Here is a 20,357-nt window from a genome sequence, read left to right on the forward strand (position 1 = left end):
GAGCAGTTCTGCAAAGAAGAGTGAGCAAATATTCCAGAGTCTAGATGTGCAACGTTAGCAGAGGCATATCTCAGCAGACTAAAGGCTACAATTAAAGCAAAAGTTGGTTCAACAAAATACTGACACAAGGGGGTGATCCTTTTTCCAACTCACTGCTTCTGTTTTGTCTGACATGGTGGTGTTATATCTTTCACTTGGATGTTGTAAGTTGCACTGAACAAATAGTGCTGGATAAAACAAACACTCCATCTTCATTTCAGGCTGCAAAGCAACAAAATGTGATTATTGTAAAAGGGGGTGATTCTTTTATAATTTAGTAATATTTTATAGTTCAGTGTAATGATACATGTTAATTCACAAAGACATACACTCATACAAATATTTTCTCCTCTTACTGTAATGTGTGTTTTCCTATGACACATTATTCATTTTTATCAGAATTCATGTGGCAGAAAATAGTTTGACTGTGATCAATTCATATTAAGGTTGATATTACTAATGATAAAGAATTAAAGGCCACAGTGTATTAAACCTGTATATAAATTAATAAGGAAACTGACTCCATAAATCTTAACAACTACATATATTGATAAATAGGAATTACACCGAAAAACGCCGAAACTTCTGCAGCTGTTGCTTTTGTCAGCATTCACAAGCCTTGACTTCCTCGTGAGCTCTGAGAGTGAAATGACAGCAGCACGATGACGCATTGACATCCTTCCTGTGACGTCTGTGATGACACGTGTAGTCAAGATGGCGGCGGCGCTGGTGAGTACCGATGCTAAAGTGTCTTCTGTTTGTCTGTTTCACAAAGGGTTTGATTTCACACTGCCAGAGATCACCTAACTGAAACCATTTTGTTTTGCGTTGCGCATTGCTAGTGTGTCATTTGATGTGATTGGCTATTTCCGCGCAGTGGATGCCCGATTGAAAAACAGCCGGCTAGCATAAACACTTAGCAGGTAGCTAACGTTAATTATCGAGTGTTTGCTTAGAGTGAGAGCGAGTTAAAATCCTGATCTAATCTAAAACCTAAGCCATATGAAGCAGTCAGCTCTTTTTATTTTAACAAAAGCGACTGTGTTTGAAAGTAAACAGCATCGCGTGATGTAGTCTGTATATTCTCTGTCAGTTATTGTAACGCGTTCGCGCTGCATTGGCATTCACTGTCTCACGAAATAAAGGAAGATGATGATATTAAAGTAATCAAATCACACTTGCTGGATTAATTCCCTTCATAATTTATGAATATGTGTTGCTCCTGCTGGTTGGCAGTGTTTGTGATTGTGTTCACGGACACTTGTCGACAGTTGAATAAAGTTTCGGTTTAACATGAAAAGTTAGGATACCATTTATGTATTATATTTTTTTAAATAATGGTTCATTGTCGCAAAATAACCCCTTCACGAAACTGACAGCACATTTCCCAGCGTAATAAAACAAGTTACCAGTTAAGTAAATAAATGAGCATTTTGTATTGATTTAAGTGTAAATGATTGTATTGTGTGTGAAAAGAGTGTGATGTTGCTTAAAGTCGGCATGAAATGAAAATTCACACTATGATTCATCCCCCTATGTTACAATTGCAATTTTGACCTTGTAACTTTACCTCAAAATGTCATAACTGTGTTGTGTAAATCCAATAATAAGGACATTTCTCTCTAGGGACATCTGCAGGACTCAATTATTCAGTCTGCTTAAGCCCCGCCTCTTTCTTACAGTTGACTTCATGGTTTGACCCACATCTCAGAATTTAAATCAACAATCCATGCGTAAAACGTTTTTTTTTTAAATTTTTTTTTTATTTATTTTTTTTTTTCACTCGGATGTACACCACAATACAGAAGAGTCTTGTTTCATTGCGACTTTAATTATTACACAAACTCGACTGTTTCCACAACACTCACATACTCTGGTCTGGACCGCACAAACACAGAGTGATGAAGACAATGAAAAAGTTGAAGTGCTGTTCTTTTTTTCTTTTCTTCTGAGGACTGTAATTGTTTGCCTGGATATGTATTTAAGGTTGTTTCACTTTCACTTTGCTTTACCTGTCAGTATAGTTTATGGATCATTTATCAGCTGGTTGTGTAATAGAGGGTATTCACTCCAACAGCAGAGCTCAATCTTACCATCAGTCCATCAGTAAAAGTAACATTACCATCAACTGCCCATTGTTCAGTGTTCAACAACAAGAATGTATGATTTTATTGGAAGTGTTGACTGTCAATGTGCTTTTTGGTTCTGCAACAAGATTATAGATTAGTAACTAAAGAAATGTGGCTTTGTGTGTCTTTTTTTGTCTTTGTAGGAGATGTGGGCACTGATATTGGTGTCCACGCTGCCTTTAGTAACACCCTTTTATGTACCAGGGGTCGCACCTATGAATTTCCACCAGAACAGCCCTGTTGAAATAAAGGTGAAGCCTCTCACTTTTTTTTTTTTTTTTAAGAATTTGAGTTGGGATTTGCCTTTTTAACTCTGGCTTAATTATTTATTTCACTTTAAAAATGCTAAAAACACTTTTGCTCTAGACGCAGCAGGTTCTAGGGCTGTTTACTTGTGTATTGACCACTTGTTTTCCACAGACACGTCTTTCCAATCTTTATTGACCTAGATGGAGGCCTCAGTGTTTGACACATCTTTATCATTCATTCCACAGATTCTTTATCCACATGTTTCTAGATTTTTGTATCGTGGTGTTTATACCATTTGCCTGTTTTTTAATTACCAGGCTGTAAAATTGACAAGCTCTAGAACACAGTTGCCCTATGAGTACTATTCCCTTCCCTTCTGTAAGCCTGACAACATCATCTACAAAGCAGAGAACCTCGGTAAGGATCGTGTCATTTCACTGCAGTCAAATGTTTCAAGCATTTAAAGGGATGGTATAGTTCACCCAAACATGAAAATGATGGCATGATTTCTCACCAGAGCTTACGCTACACCTACGTCATCTGCCAGATCGCAACTTTCTTGGGAACACATATAAGTCATCCGCTGGAACGCAACTTTATCGTGTTATTGAGTTTTAAATATGGATATTTTTCTTACACAAACGCATCAATTCGCTTCAGAAGGCCTTTATTAACACCATGGAGCCGTATGGAGCACTTTTTATGATGGATTGATGTACAATTTTATTGGACTATTGAATCTCAGCACCCATTCACTGCCATTATAAAGCTTGGAAGAGCCAGGACATTTTTTTTATTTTTAATAACTCTGAATGTATTCGTATGAAAGAAGAAAGTAATATACACCTAGAATGGCTTGAGGGTGAGTAAATGGGGTGATTTATTTTTATTTTTATTTTTGGGTGAACTATCCCTCTAAGCATTTATATGTTTAAAAACTAAAGCTAGCAGTGAGAAGGTTGACATATTACTGTGACATGCTTCTTATTTTGGTACTGATGATATGTGATCAGGTGAGGTGTTGCGAGGAGACCGTATCGTAAACACACTGTACACTGTTCTCATGAACCTGGACAAGAAGTGTGAGGTGTTGTGTAAAAAGCCTGATGATCCCATCAAACTGAGCATGGAGGAGAGCAAGCTGCTAGCCGAGCGCATCCAAGAAGAGTACTATGTCCACCTGTGAGTCCCTCCTCTACTGACAACACTCTCCGGCCTCACTGATGAAACATGAGCAGAGCTTTGTGCTAAATTCCTTGTCGTACACATTCAATGAGATGCATCAGTTTACATGTTCTTTCTGCTAGTGTTTCATGAATCAAGCCCAATACGAAGTGCTGACTTTTTTTTTTCCTGAAAAGTATTTTTCTATAAATAAAACATGTCTAAAGTAAAAATTCAAATGCACAACAGCATAACTAACTTCTACGAGCTTTAATGAAAGTGGACATATTACTTTGACAAGTCGATTTACATTAACAATGTAATTTACTAAGTATGGTGAGAATTGTTTTTATATTAATGCTTTTATTCAGCAAGGATGCATTAGATAAATCAAAAGTGACAAAGACTTTAACATCATTACAGATATTTTTTTGTTTTTAATTTTTGTGCTTTTGAACTTTGTTCATTAAAAAATATTATAAAAGAGTATATGGGTTTCCGTTTCCAAAATATATATATGTGTATGAGGAGCAAATGTTTTTTAAACTGTTATTTTGAAGAGTTGCTTGGACAGCAAATCAGCATATTAGAATGATTTCTGAAAGCTCATGTGACACTTAAGTGTTATGTTATACTTAACGTGATAGATTATAATTCAATGTTGTAAGTAGTTTTTGAAATTTTTTCATTTGTTTTTTATTGTGGATATGATCAGTGTTGCAGATAGGCTGGATGTTTACACGAGGATAGAGGAAGGAGTGGAAGAGGAACAGAGGAAGGACACACAGAAGGATATCCAGTTTGAGCATGGCTACAGACTCGGCTTCACCGAAAACAACAAGGTAATCCTGAAAAGCAGAATTGTATGCCAGGCTAAAGATGTAGACAGTGAGTATTTATTTACTCATGGACATTGATTTCCATAACAGAAAATTGCACCTATTGACCCATCATGCAAATAAGCATTATTTTTGGTGATATTTTGTTCTCACTTCTATTTTTGCATGATTGATTGACACATGCTGTCTTGCTCTGCCCTTGTAGTTCTATTTGCACAACCATCTGGCATTCATCCTGTACTACCACAAAGAAAAGCTGGAGGAGGACGTCGAACACAATTACAGAGTTGTGCGTTTCGAGGTGATGCCAAAGAGTGTAAAATATGAAGGTGAGTCACCAGCAATGCAAGGAAATGTAAAATTAATTTATCAAAGGATCCTGAATAAAAATGAACACGGTTTCCACAAGATTATTAAGCAGTACAACTATTGTCAACATTATTAGAAATGTGTCTTGAGCAGCAAATCAGCATATTAGAATGATTTCTGAATTATCATTTGACACTGAAGAAAAAAAAATCAACTTTGCCATCACAAGTGTAATATTTCACAATATAACTTTTTAACAGTGGTACGTCTTTTATTTTTTATATATATATATATATATATATATATATATATATATATATATATATATATATATATATATATATATATACACACACATATAAATGCATGCCGCACTGGTGAGTTTAAGAGACATTAAACACTTAAATAACACCTCACCTACCCAGACACATTCAACTATATTGTATTCTTAAATATTTAAATCTATTTTATTTATTGGTATTTATATGCATTTATATTATACAGTATGTTGAAGACATTGTACTGTATAGAGCTAAAAAATTAAACAAAGATATTTTCAGTTTATTTACTACCATTTTTTTTGTACTTCCTTCACTCGTGTGTTCCAGATATTAAAGCAGACGAGCGAAACACATGCACATTACCTGAAACGGTTGCCCCTATCCCTCAGGAGATCGACCCCACTAAAGAGAACAGAATTCTCTTTACCTACTCTGTGCACTGGGAGGTGAGACACGTCGCCGCCTCCATCAAGAGTACGGTCCGTGCCTTGCATGCTCTGGTTTGTCTCATAAAGGGCTGCTCTGTTCTTCATTGCAGGAGAGTGAAGTGAAATGGGCATCTCGCTGGGACACGTACCTCACCATGAGCGATGTGCAGATCCACTGGTTCTCCATCGTCAACTCTGTAGTCGTGGTGTTCTTTCTGTCAGGTCAGGCAGGTTTTCAGCTTCATTCTCCTTTGCCTGTTTATGTCTTGGCATCTAAGCAAATGTGTGTCTGCAGGCATCCTGAGTATGATCATCATAAGGACGCTGAGGAAGGACATTGCCAACTACAATAGAGAAGATGACATTGTAAGATGCTGCATTGTGATTGGTTGTTTACCTTCTGATTCTTATCGCTTACATAATGTTATCTCAGTGCTTTTTCTCTCTGTGTGTCACTAATAGGAAGACACAATGGAGGAATCTGGTTGGAAGAATGTCCATGGTGACGTATTCCGCCCCCCTCAGTATCCCTTGATTCTTAGTTCCCTGTTGGGATCAGGCATTCAACTCTTCTGCATGATTCTCATTGTCATCTGTGAGTATTACGCTGATCTTTTTGTTTTTGTTTTAGGGTAGCATATGAAGCTAATTGCTAATGACCAGGCCTGTATGGAATCTGCACGCTCAGAACTGCAGAAAACATTTCCCACCTAATTGGAACGACTGTCATTCATACAGTGCTACATATCCCTTGCTTGCTGAATGTTAATTCATTAAACATTTTTTTATATATAATTCATAGATATGATGAAACTCTGCATGTGTGTTTTGTAGTTGTGGCTATGCTCGGGATGTTGTCTCCATCCAGTCGTGGAGCTCTGATGACAACATCCTGCTTCCTCTTCATGTTTATGGGGTAGATACACAATAAAAACACCATGCACTTTATCAGGTTTTGCTTTTTTCAAATGTGGCCATATTTAAACTCTGCCCATGTGTCTTGTCCTACAGTTTGTTTGGAGGATTCTTTGCAGGAAGACTTTACCGCACTCTTAAAGGCCACAGATGGAAGAAAGGCGCTTTCTGTGTGAGTACAAACTCTTGATGCATTTGTGGCATGAAAATAAATGAGATTATCTGGCTGAAAGAATAAGGAAATATAATAACATTTATGTGTATGTGTGTCATTCTAGACGGCAACTCTGTACCCAGCTGTCGTCTTTAGCATCTGTTTTGTGTTGAACTGTTTCATCTGGGGAGAACACTCTTCTGGAGCTGTAGGTATCTGGTCAAACTGATGCAATTAACTGTTTAGGCAGAAATGTTATATAATGTTTGTTTGGTTTTTAAATAATAATGGTTCGGTGTTAATAAACTTTATTAATAATTAAAAATGAATAAGATACAGAAATAGTTGTTATTTCAGAATTTTTTGGTGATAAAAGAACAGCATTTAATTGAATTAAAAATATTTTGTAACAATGTACTTTTTATTTTTGAACAATTTAATGCATTCTTGCTAAATGAGTGTTAATTTCTTAATTTAAATTTCAAGCAAAAAACAAATCTTGCTGACTTTAAGCTTTTGGTAGTATGTCAGTAATCGCTTTCAATGATGGATTTACTGTTTTACTCAGTAAAGGAGTCATTAGACTTATTTAAACGATAATTCATGAGTCTGTGTTTCATTTGAAGAGCAGCCATGCATTTCAGAAACTAGTCAAGTTGTATGCTTCATCAAGCAACTTCCTCTTATTCCGCTTGAATGTTCTTGTACACTGACTGCCATCTCTCATTTGCGCATATTTCAGGTTCCTTTCACTACAATGCTGGCTCTTTTGTGTATGTGGTTTGGCATTTCTATGCCTCTCGTGTATCTGGGCTACTATTTCGGTTTCCGGAAACAGCCGTATGACAATCCAGTACGTACCAATCAGATTCCCCGCCAGGTCCCTGAGCAACGCTGGTACATGAACAAGTTTGTTGGGTATGTGGCTCTAATTGTGTAGTCTGTGAATAGTTGATTAAGCAGTTTAACGTCTTCAGTGCATCCTTGATCTGATTGTATTGATCTCTCTCTCTTTAGTATCCTGATGGCAGGAATCCTGCCATTTGGCGCCATGTTTATTGAGCTCTTCTTCATCTTTAGTGTAAGTCGAATAATTTATATAGTGCATACATCTGGTAAATATCATATATTGATGTTGTGAATATTTAAGCTCACTGATGTGTGTTATACTTTCATGTAGGCTATCTGGGAAAACCAGTTTTATTACCTGTTTGGCTTCCTCTTCCTTGTCTTCATCATTCTTGTGGTTTCCTGCTCTCAAATCAGCATTGTGATGGTGTACTTCCAGCTTTGTGCAGAGGTGGGTATATGGTCATGGAGCTCAAGGGAACTGAGCTGTTTAGTATTTGTATAGCTATACATTAAACACAACACCAAAGGTATAATACAATTAAAATGTAATAACAATAAATCCACTCTCAAAACTTCTCCGAACAACATTTAGACCCTCTTGTGTGCCAAAATGTTTCATTTAATTTGGTGCTCCTGTTTTACCCGTTGACCTCTATAATCTTTGACACAAAGTCTACACAAATACACTCACTCAGGCAGAAGATAAACAGGCAAATATTAAGAGTTATGATAACAAAAGCAAAGGTCACTTTATTTGAATGAACAGCAAACATGCACTCGGTATGGTACAACTTGAACAGAGCTGTCAGTAGACACTGAATAAACACCTGTCAATCATTGTGGCTCCTCCCCCTACAGGACTATCAGTGGTGGTGGAGGACATTTCTCGTGTCTGGAGGTTCTGCCTTTTATGTTCTAGTCTACGCTGTTTTCTATTTTGTCAACAAGGTAACTACCATTACTTCAGCTTGTTACAGTAGACCTCTTTTATTTATTGAAGTGTCTTTCCTATTCAGCACCTTATGTTTTTAATGGGGGGGGTGGATGTACAACATTATTTTTGGCTTAAACTAGTATTAACTGTAAAATTAATTGAATCCCACTGTACATACATTATTTAAACTGAGTTTGCTCTTTTTCATACGCTCTGTACACACACACACACACACACACACACACACACACACACACACACACACACACACTAGGGATTTTATGGCAGTTTGTGTTTCTGAGAATGAGATGTTTGAACAGAACCTTGTCTGCCAAAAAAAAAAAAATCTCTATTTTGACCACAGTCACTGTTCACATGACTGTTTGAACTACAGATGGGTATAGCATCAATTAAAATAGTTTGACATTTTCTAGGACATAAAAGATTCATATTTACATAACTAGTCTATTTTTTTAATCCAATAATACATTTATCTCTGTTTTGATGTACTCAACATTTACATAGTTTGTTGTTTCTTTCTCCCTCCCAGCTGGACATTGTGGAGTTCATTCCCTCTCTGTTGTATTTTGGCTACACAACCCTGATGGTTTTGTCTTTCTGGCTGCTAACGGGAACGATTGGCTTCTACGCCGCTTACGTGTTCATACGAAAAATTTACGCCGCAGTCAAAATTGACTGAAATATTTCTTTCAGTTTCTGTTTCCTTTTTTTCTGTTTTGTGAAGCAAGCACTGATGTGTGTGAATTGCTGGTGTGAGGCACAGCAGCGCCCCCCTTTGGACTGGAGGAATGAACAGAGATGTGTTTTGTACACCGCTATCAAAACCTTTCTCTCCTGTTAACTCTGCCTCAGCAAAGATGTAAAGAAACAACATGAACAGTTCCATTTTTAATGTCTGTATCTTTTTGCACACACAACATGGGCCAAAGTGTGTTGATTGACTTTTTCTTTGTTTGGGTGGGTATGTTGGAATTTTGGGCTGGGTCTCATGCATTTTGAAGACATTGAGGGTTAGTTGCATATATCATTTTACAAATGAACGTTTTGTGTCCTTTTAATATAGCATTTGATTTCAACTTGTTCCTGTCTTTGATTCAGAACTGAGTTCTTGAATGCTTGTCTTGTTGAGGGGTGTGTCTGTGTGTGAATGTGTGGTCACTCTGTGGTCATTATATTTTGGCATGGAATGAAATTATGGGCAAGGATAAGGCAAGGTCATTAAAAAAAAAAAAAAAAAGTAGATTTCCTTCTGTTTCCTTGTGCTTGCTGGTCATTGGACCTAAAAGACTCTTATAATGATGCAGTATCGCTTTGTTTGTTATTTGCCATTAAGAAAAAGGTCTTGTTTTTCAGTGTCACATAAATTTGATATTCCACATTAGAAAAGCCATTTTTATGTAAAATCATTTCTGTCATGTATATAAACTATTGCTGTAGCCAAAAACAAGTATTTTGGTGGATTTACCCCAAAATTCAAGGGTATCAACACAAATATGTGCAGTGCCTAGCAGGTAGTGGTATATTTGCTTGCATCCATGGTACTTTATAGATATTAATTTAACATGGTTATCATTTTTAGCTCTCTCAAAACACAAGGTACAATATTTGGATCCCAATTCTGACTCTTGTGCCCTGATGTGAAGCAGCTGCAGGATCCAGTAGTTTAAAACACTAAAGCAAAATCTTCTTCTGCGTTTGGAACGGTCTGGCTTCTTCATCTGTCGGCCTCACAGGTGACTTTATGAATAAATGCAAGAACTACAGAAAATATTTTCTCCAGATGTACTTTATTCTGCGTTGGGTCAATGGATCTGTGTATGTTTGTGATGTAAATACAGTGCTTTATATTATTGCATTTTAGGGTTTTATTTGTGGAGCTGTTTGTCCCATTATGTCTTTGTTTTAGGCAAATGCATGTTTTTTTTTTTTTTTTTCTTTATGAATCTTTCTTCCCCTTTCTCTTTTAAGAATGTCCATTTATAATGTATAAAACAATAAAGGTGCCAATATGTTGACATTTGAAACACCGTCCAGGTTTTGCATGAGCATTTTCTCCAATTCGGCCATTCTGGGAGCGATTTCTCAGAAGAGTAGGAGCTCCTCAGAGCTGTTCTTGGAATACAAGACAAGACTGTAAAACCTCAAATTCCTCCAGATTCAAGTCATTTTCACATGAGAAATGATGGTGCGTTATGTATTGTTGGTGGGCATTTTGGGCCTAAAACAACTCTTTGAGATGTGAAAGTAGAGGTTTGAGATAGACTTTATAATTAAGTCTGGCTATAGCTCAGTTTTTTATTACTTGGAATTGTGCCGTTCTTGTCTTTTCATTTGTGTGCTGTGGTGTGGTTTCCTGTTCTGGCTGTACGGTATGTGAATGGCAGTTTTCAGCCATAACCAGTCCGTTTCTTCTCGCACCCTCTCCCACTGCTGCAGACAGGAAATCAGATACTTTAAAAAAGGACACCAGAAATAAGAAACCGTGGGTTTGTCTTTTAATCATTTTTAACATAACACATTACAAGTCAAATGGTACAATGTACTGTACAGTATGTAAATAGGATTGTTGTAATGTCATCTCTTTGGATCAACCAATATACAAATCTGTCAACTTTACAATGCAGCAACTGACCGCAGGTGATCTGTATAACAAAAAAGCAGACTGTATGTCGCTGTTATGCATTTTTTTTTCTTTTCTTTTTTTACAATTCGTCCTGTCAATCATCAGCTCCATGTTATATAAAATAGTGTAAGGATGAATATTCCATTTTTTTTGTTTTCACCTTTTTTCCAGAAGTCGTGGTAATAAGCAAGTACTAAAAATAGAACGACTATATTGCTAAATAAGTTACATAAAAAGCTTGGAATGCAAGACTTACATTAAGCTAAAATATATCAAACTACGAGTGGATTTTGTCCTCTGCGGACATACCCATTTTCTCACTATAAGCCGAAAGAGCATTTTATTGAATAATTTTTCCTTTTCTTAAAAGTCAGATTGTTTTGATTTACCCTAGCTTGGTTACCTCATAATTTCCCTTAATATTTCTGTTATACGAACCAACTAGTATTTGGGGAATAAAGGACAAGTGCATTGATACAAGAGAGGAAAAGATCCATTTAACTTGGTTAATCTGTCTTGCTGGTTTTAAAAAAAAAAAAAAAAAACACCACTGAAAACTAAAATCAGATGCTGCAGACTATCCAGGTAGTTATTATATAAAACTTCATTTGAACCAAAAGTGCTTTTTCGGGGGGCAGAGAGCTGGGAATAATTTCACACCAGTTGAACCTGCCAGGTTGCTATTATAAATGCTGATTGAAAACACCTCAGTTATAGATTAGAGTTGGAAAAGGTTTTTCTTTTGTTTGTGACATTGATGATTTGATCAAGTTTCAGAATTCAGATACTGAGAATGATTCTGAGCATGTTACTCTTACATCTGTTTTAAGATTAAATGACTTCCTCAAATGTATGACAAGACAACATTTGAAAAGGGCCAATGCAGTTAATATTAGAGAAAATCTATCTAAAATACTGTTACTCTTTTGGGAAAGGAGAAAAACAACAATTACATAAAGATGAATAAACTCTACACATCAAACTAATGGCACATACAAGATCAAATACAAAATTAAAAACATACAAGGCTGAAAAATACTTTTTTTTTTTTTTTTTTTTTTTTAATGTTTAAAAGTGCTATAATTCAGATCAGCTCACAGAAAACCCGGGGAGGACAAACTCATAAAATTGCCAAAAGCATTCTTTTATTCTCTTCCTATTTCTTGAAAATAAATTATAAAAAACTTTTGATAGCTTCAAGCCAAATGACAAGAATATTTTCAATTCCATTTTGTTTTTGTTTTTTTTATAATTGCCTTCATTTTGTCTGTACACATGTATAATGTCCAGTTCAATTCATTTTAAATGTCCTTTTATGTTTTTTAAATAATTATTTTATTATTTATTGGGAAAATGTCCCAAAATCCATTAATGCCTGTGAATCATTATCAGCCCAATGATAGCCCAATGATACTCAATGTTTTTGGCTTTCTTATGAAACAATTATTTCTAACAAAATCACTCTTACAGTATAAGCTACAATAACTCAATTATTCTTTAGTTAGCAATTGTGCAAAAAGAAGTTTCTTCTCCCCAGGTTTTTTTGTATGAAAAAAACAAAAAAACAAATAAATGAGGTGATGCGTTGTGTTGTTTCGAGGTCCTGTTTCAACAAACAGAAAATAATATAATGACAAAACGACTAGGCAATATCCCAATCAAATGTCCCATGCTTTGAATGTCAAAGACCAGGCTGGTGACTTCTTTGTGTCTCTTTTCAGACCCTTTTCATAAAATGTTCATTCGAATCAAAGCAGCTGAAGAACAGAGAAAACGGACAAACAGTTCATGTGTACTACTGTGCATGTTTTCTGCTAAAAGATCATTTGCAGTTTAAAATGTTTCCAGAGTGGTCTATGGTTGCTGGCAACCACAGCACAAAGAGCAGCATAATATTGTTTTGTCTTAGTTTTGTGATGTGGCCTTTTACCTTTCTATGGTCTTTCCTGCTAGTGAGATATTCACATTCACTATAAACACAGATGTGGACACAGAATAGATTTACCCAAAGGGATGATGTAGAGAGAAAGAGAGAACTACATCTGTTTGTATGAGGCACTGCCTTCACTGCTGGTACGTTGATCATCTGTTTCTTTCCACACAACCCTTCCTCACATGGCCATTGGTAATGAATGATTATTTGGTAAGAACTTGTGCAGTCCACTTGCTGGGAAATGGCAATTTATAAGAGATTATTTGACAAAACCCCTCTAAATTCCTGTTTTTGTGATGTTTTTGTAAATCAAAACTAAACCTACAACAACTGGAATTGTGGTTTCAGACATTTCAGTGCGGTTAAAATCTGTACAACCAAACACACAAATAGACAGCATCAGTCATGTCTGATCAAATACTGAGAATAAAAAACGCAAACTGAAACCTGGATCACATTTTGGGCCTCTAGTTCATGCTCTAAAGATTAAAGACTAGTCCATCCTACTGGATTATGCCACTATTAGTCTATTATATGCAGGTAAAATCCCATCTTATTCATCTCCTTTGACTCACATGGAAAAACAAGGAACAGGAAAAGCTATAGGGAAAAGCTAATACTTCATCCATTTTGTTCAGTATGATGCAAGATACATAAATCTGTAAACCTGCTAGACATTTTTTTTTTTTAAATCCATCAGCAATTTTTAATATAACTATCTAAATTACAAAATGTACTTAAGAAGCAATTATAATATATATATATATATTTGATGTGGTACTTCGTACACTGCAAAAAAAAATATTCTTGTTTTTGTTTTGTCTTTTTTTCCATTCACATATACCAGGGTTATCATTACAATGTACGTCTCTCTAAAATATAAACCTGACTAAAATACTTTTTATTCTTAAAATACATATATTTTATATCATGATCTGGTGGGAAGGATGTGAAAGTGAGATATAGTTGCCACAGAGACTTAAAATTAGTGCTGGAAGAAGGAAAACCATTTCGAGACTCAGACTGCTGTGGAGTATTCAAAAGTGTTTGAGAGTGTCTAATGGCAGTCTCTTTTCAGGAAGTGTGAAGGTAGAGTGGGGAAAGGAAGGGGATTTCAGTGGGTCACCTTGGCAACCCAAAGAGGTCAAGTGCCTTCTGCTGTAAACAAAGTGCTTCTTTTGAGATAAATTGTAAACCTGTAAGATTTTAATGTTAAATTTCTTTAGTTCTTTAGTTTTAGTTCTGTCAGTGATCACATTGTACCAAATGAACAAAGTGTCCCTCTGCTTCTCTGACATAAAAAACTAGTTACTGACCATTCCAACAAATGTAAATTTGTAACCAAAAACCCTGGAAGAACACATTTTAGATTATATTTTCATCTAATCAGGTACACAGTATTTGTTTTTAAACTGCTTTTGAAATTTTGATGTGAATTTGTAATAATAGGGATTTGATTGAGTCTTGAATCAGGTATGAAAAAAAAAACAATTTTACTCCTTCATTCCTTCACTAATTTTTCCACTCCTGGCCATGAAGACGGTTTTAGTTTAAGGGCAACCAACTATTACCTGACTTTAAGCTTAACAGAATTGAGACAACAGAGCAAAGTCAGGCCTCACATTTGGAAAAGAAAACTAAATTCATATATCACTTCAAACTAGTCTTTCAGAGTCTCAAAGACAGATTAACTTTTCTACATTAATCTTTTTCTACTAATATTATTACTTTATAAAGTATGCAGTACCATGCCTTACGGCCTACTGATGCTGCTGTCTAACTACAAAATTGTAGGAGCGGGGATGGTGGGAGAGGTTCAAAAGGGTATTTAAAAAATCATAGCTAAAATTCAGACAGCCTAAATAAAAGCTCCATAATATTTCATATGCTTGTTTTCCTCCAGGCTCATTAAAAAGCTGTTGTGCGCTTTTGTAAAGGATTCAAGTGTTCTACCTCCCCACCCCTAGGGGGAGCACTAATGCTCCTCTGCCCTGAGGCCCTGTGGCAGGCCAGGCTGGGGTGGGGACCTCATTGAAAGGCCTGGTGAAAGCGAGGCAGAGTGGTCGTACTGAGGCTAGAGCTGAACACTGGTGGGAGTGGGTGCAGAGACCCAAGACTGAGACCCCCACCGGAGCCTGGTTGCTCCTGAGGTTGAGGTTGCAAAGAGGTAAGAGGCACTGCAGCTGTGGCTGTGGCAGCATGTGGTTCAGCAGCATGCGAAGATGCTAACGATGATGAGGAAGAGGAAGAAGAAATGGTGGAGGGCGCGGAGTAACCCATTACCAGTCCTCCTGAACTCATGGGGGCACTGTAGGGTGGCAGATTGAGTGGAAGAAAGCCCAGCAGATGTGAAAAGTCCATGTTAGCAGCACACAAAGACTCGATGACAGCGGGGCTCTTGGACATGAGTGGTTCCCCGCAAAGTTCATCCGACAATCCTGCCGAAGGTTCCATACCCTCCTTATTGGATGAAGTTGCTGAGTGAGGGTCGGCTGAGGGCGGTGGAGGAACCTGGAGTCCATTCTGTAGATCCATCAGGAAACTCTCCATCTCCACCTTCAGAGGCTTCTCCAGCAGGTATGAGGTAGATCCGAGCTGGTACTTGGGCGGTGGCTGAGGGTGCTGCTGTTGCTGATTTTGTAGGGGAGGCTGCTGCTGATGTGGAGGTGGGGAGTGGTGATGATGGTGAGAGTGGTGATGGTGATGATGATGTGGGTGATGGTGGTGCAGTGATGATGGGGGCTCCATGTGGCAACCCATTCCCATGGCAGTGGATAAAGACCCTGGAACCAGTGAGTGATGGTGGCCCATACCCGGATTGGACATGGCCTGGAGATGATGAGGGTTGTACATGCCCATGGGAAAATGGGTGGCACCATGGAAAGGCTTTGCCATCACTGAGTCCTTGGTGGGTCCCATGCTGCACATCATAGGGCTTATTTCTTCTTTCACAGCACAAGGTGGAGAACCAGACCCAAGTAAACCCAACATATCTGGAGACTCTGTCTTGATCTTCAGCAACTCCTGTGAGTGGCTCTTCTTGACATGCCGCGTCAGATGGTCCTTCCGCCCGAAACGTTGGGCACAGTACTGGCACAGGAAGTCTTTGCGTCCCGTGTGTACCACCATGTGTCGGCGAACATCCTTTCGTGTGTAAAAGCGACGATCACAGTGGTCACAGGGGTGTTTTTTCTCCTTGGCACCACCTGAAGACTTGCCTGAGTGGCTCTTGAGGTGTTCCAAAAGTGCAGGCGTGCTCTCGTAGCTTTGCAAGCACACCTTACAGGTAAGATCACCGGCTGTGGCAGAGTGCATGGCCATGTGGCGCTTGTAGCCCAGCTTTGTGTTATAGTGTTTGCCACACTCTTCACACTTAAATGCCTCTTTATTGGGGTCATGAGTCTGCAGATGGTTTTTCAGGTGATCTTTGCGGTGAAACATCTTTTCACAAAATGAGCACTGATGAGTCTTCTGTGGGGAGTGTGTGGCCATATGCCTACAAAGGAGACAAAAATAGTTTTTAGCTAAAGATTTACACATTGGAAATTTCTAACTGACTTGTTGTATTCATTATGCTCATGTCAGACTGCAAGGGGACACTCTAAAGTAGAGGTGTCCAAACTTGGTCTTGGAGGGCCACTGTCCTGCAGAGTTTGGCTCCAAAATGCCTCAGCACACCTGCCTGATGTTTCTAGTATGCGTAGTAAAACCATGATTAGCTGGTTCAGATGTGTTTAATTAGGGTTGGAACTAAACTCTGCAGGACAGTGGCCCTCCAGAAACAGGACTGGACACCTCCTGCTCCTGGATAAAAACCTTCCAGCATAGATAAGCCCCAACCAGCTACAACACACCTGCCTGAAAGTTTCTAGTAATCCTTAATACATTAATTAGCTGGTTCAATTGTATTTAATTAAGGTTGTAGCTAAACTCTGCAAGAAGTTGGCCATCCAGTAGCTGGGTTGGACACCCCTTCTCCAAAGTATAAACTATTATATTAGTGGTATAAACCTGCTCCTGGAGGACAGATGTCCTGCAGAGTTTAGCTCCAACACACCTACCTTTATAGTTTACAGTAATCCTCAAGACTTTGATGAGTTTGTTCAGATGTGTTTAATTAGGATTTGAGCTAAACTTTGCAAGACAATGGCTCTTCAGGAACAGGACTGGACTACACTCCTGTACTATACTTAATACAATTTTAACCCAGAACAAAGCAGCTGATGTACTCAATTAAGGGTACTATGAATACATATGGAACATTTGGATACTCCAGAAGCAGGCCACAATGTACTCGTGGTGAAGTTCTTTTTCACTTTTTTGCAACGGCAATTTCCAATGCTAGCCATGCTACTGAGAGTGGGGTTTAGCTGAGAATCCTGTGCACTTATCTTCTCAACTAAATAAACATACAACAAAAATGACAGAGATGAGAGAAGAGCAGCATCTGATCATAGGGACGAAGTTCATGTTTTCACTCATGTCTGATCACACTGTTAAAGAAGGTAAAGCCCCAGAGCACTCCCACCATTACAAAAATGATTTCTTCTATTACACTTGAAATATACTGTGGCCTTTACATGCAAGTAGCACCTACCTAAAGAGCTTATATTTGGAGCTGAAAGCCTTAGGGCAATGGGGCTGGGAACAGTGGAAAGGTTTCTCTCCTGTGTGACAGAACGCGTGGAGCCGGAGCTTATCCTTTGAGCTGAAGAGGGCACCGCACACCAAACACTCGTTCCCACTGCCTCTCCCTTCCCTCTCCCTCTCTTTCTCGTTCTCTGTCTCTCTTTCTGTCCTCCCTGCAGCGGGACCTCCAAACACTTTGGTGGCGCCTTGTCGTTCCTTGTCCTCCAGCGTCAGTGTGGCAATATGGTGTGGGGCATTGGTGGCAGATGCTGCCATGGCAGCCCTAGGTTGCCCTTGCCATTGAAACTCGGCCGTGGCTGCCCTGACTTCCAGGCTCTGGTTCGAAATCGCAGCGATGTTTAAGGGGATGCAGGCTCCTAAATTGTCTGTTATGTGTACAACATGTGACCAACAAATAAATAAATAAACAGCAGGTATTTTTAAACATGTCAATTTATACCTTTTTCTTACACACAGGGAGAATTGTATGTGCTGAAAACTTGTAATGTAGGTGCTTTTTCTCTTTTTTTGCTTACCTTCACGCTCTCATCCAGTCCCACCTGCCATGACTGAGGCTGAGTAGATGACGATAGTGCTCATCATTATCTTCACCCTTTCATAGAAAAAAATAAGACATACATCATTGATTAGTGTTTCACTTCAAATATCTGATTTCATTTTTTTCCAAATATTTAAAAGTAACACTTTTCAACAAGGTTTGTTAACATTAGTTAACTTCATCTAACTGTACACAATACTCTAAGATAAATTTATTGTACTTAAATTCACAAGCTGTATATTTTACCATTATTTTCATTAAGAATTGACAACAAACAATATTTATGTATTCCAAACATGTTAATAAATCAAAATAAAAATGAATAAATATTTACATGAATCAAGATCAATAAATGTTTCATGTTCATGGTTGATCAACAGACAGATAAGCTCTAATATAATTTACAACAATAAAAGCATTATTTATTTGACATTACGGGTTGCTTATATCAACATGAAGGTAAAATGTGCAGCTGCCTGTGGGCATACCGTAACCATTTTAAACCGTTTCCTGTGCCACTACGCTAGCTAGAGGGCAGTAATGTACAGAACTGTTAATAAACTTGGCAGTAACAGCAGTTGGCAGTTCTTCTCTTGCCATACCCTATCAACAATTGAGGTGCACAAAGTAATCTTTGTGTGTCCATGCATGTTCTGTCATGCATGTGTGTGCATGTACTCCAGTGTTATGAAACCGTGTAAGACTCCTGTAATCCTAAAGCAAACCCAGACACAAAGCTGCCTCTAGGGATGACAAATAAATTAGCCCTTAAATAGCACTACCTGTTCCACAGAAAAATGTATACTTAAGTAAAACCCCATGACACAAGTATCACACGTTATTACCCCTTGGTAAAATAACAATTTTACCACTTTTATTATGGTTTATAAGACCTTGAGTTTATGAATATTATATATTGGTGTACTTTGGCAAGATAACATGTCCACTGGTGTTCAAATAAATAATGTTCATAATTCTTTTAGAATTATTAAGCACAGCAACACCCTTCTCATGCTCCTGGCACATCAGTATCCTGGGGCGTCATTAATATACGTCCTTTGCTTTGGTAGTGAGTGATACACTCATATCCCTTTACTGACTATTACATTACTTTGCTTTAGTATTAAGTATTGCACATTTAACATTAGTATGGGGTATTATGCATTAACATCCCTTTGCTGATGGATGCATCACTTTGCTTTAAAATTAATGATCGGTATTTGTTATGATACAGAGTATTGTTTTTTTCTTAATCTCTCTATTGCTCATGAGTTATCCTCTAGTCAATGGCCATTTTGGTTAGAGTTCAAAATCCACCTGCTCCCTGCTGACCACACAGTTTATAATGTGGCAAAAACAAAGAGTCACATGAGCTTAAAATGTAAACACTTGCAAAAACACAGGTTACTCCTGTTACACACCAGACTTCATAACCAAACAATAAAATACTTGAGTATTTATTTGTTAATTAATTTGTTGAGGTCAACAATCAATGCTTTTATTTTGCAAGCATGTATTAATTTGCTCTAATGTGACAGCAACGGCTTTTATAATGTCACAAAAGATTAATTTGAAATAAATGCTGTTCTTTTTAACTTTCTATCCATCGAAGAATCCTGGGACAAAAAGCAGCTTGGTTTCCACAAAAATATAAAGCAGCACAACTATTCTGAACATTGATAATAATAAAAAATGTTTCCTGAACAGCCAATCAGAATATTAGATTGATTTCTGAAGGATCACGTGACACTGAAGACTGGAATAATGACTGCTGAAAATTCAGCTTTGGTATCACTGGAATACATAACATTTAAGAACAGCCAATAAAAAAATATATATATATATATATATAATATATATATATATATATATATATATATATATATATATATATATATATATATATATATATATATATTAAAATAGAAAATAGTTTGTTTGAATTGTAACCATTTTACAATATTGCTGTATCTTTATCCAAGATATTTTTTTACTCACTGATTATCTTGTTTTATTCAGAAATATGTCGCATTACAGAAGTAAACAAGTTGCAAATGTCAATTCATGTTGACTTTAAAGGAGTATGTTTATCCATATGTATGTGGATAAGAGGAAGTGACAGCTGTGTGGCGCTGCTGCAGTCATCACACAGCGGGGAGGGTGCAGCGGGTGAGACTACTCCATTCAGCTGCTCCAGGGAGCCCTGCGCCATTGTCACGCTTCTCCACCGCAAACATTCCACATGCATACATCCCATCCGTCACACAGCACATCTAACATGCTGTATGCACACTCAAAT

General features: G+C 37.5%; 3 protein-coding genes across 3 annotated transcripts in view; 2 read left to right on the top strand and 1 right to left on the bottom strand.

Annotated features, from left to right (window-relative positions):
• The window catches only part of LOC109050245 (sterile alpha motif domain-containing protein 10-like), an 890,290-nt gene that overhangs the window by 397,206 nt on the left and 472,727 nt on the right, over positions 1–20,357 (top strand). The window lies entirely within an intron of this gene.
• On the top strand, positions 730–10,342 carry LOC109048034 (transmembrane 9 superfamily member 4). The gene is made up of 18 exons (XM_042712753.1): positions 730–768; positions 2,312–2,419; positions 2,735–2,834; positions 3,431–3,599; positions 4,297–4,423; positions 4,626–4,749; positions 5,338–5,456; positions 5,549–5,660; positions 5,734–5,804; positions 5,901–6,033; positions 6,273–6,354; positions 6,450–6,525; positions 6,632–6,715; positions 7,250–7,425; positions 7,525–7,588; positions 7,688–7,807; positions 8,218–8,307; positions 8,844–10,342. Exons 1-18 carry the CDS (start codon positions 736–738, stop codon positions 8,991–8,993), a joined length of 1,938 nt encoding a protein of 645 aa, XP_042568687.1. The 5' UTR covers positions 730–735; the 3' UTR covers positions 8,994–10,342.
• Positions 10,793–20,357, bottom strand: part of LOC109048367 (zinc finger protein PLAGL2-like) — a 36,854-nt gene continuing 27,289 nt past the window's right edge. The window contains exons 2-4 of the mRNA XM_019066054.2: positions 18,036–18,112; positions 17,468–17,885; positions 10,793–16,366 (exon numbers count right to left, since the gene is read on the bottom strand). Coding sequence (XP_018921599.2) covers positions 14,899–16,366; positions 17,468–17,775 — 1,776 coding nt within the window. The 5' untranslated portion in view covers positions 17,776–17,885; positions 18,036–18,112 and the 3' untranslated portion in view covers positions 10,793–14,898. The remainder of the gene's footprint in view (positions 16,367–17,467; positions 17,886–18,035; positions 18,113–20,357) is intronic.

Source organism: Cyprinus carpio, chromosome A23 (genome assembly GCF_018340385.1).
Source record: "Cyprinus carpio isolate SPL01 chromosome A23, ASM1834038v1, whole genome shotgun sequence".
NCBI lineage: Eukaryota > Metazoa > Chordata > Actinopteri > Cypriniformes > Cyprinidae > Cyprinus > Cyprinus carpio.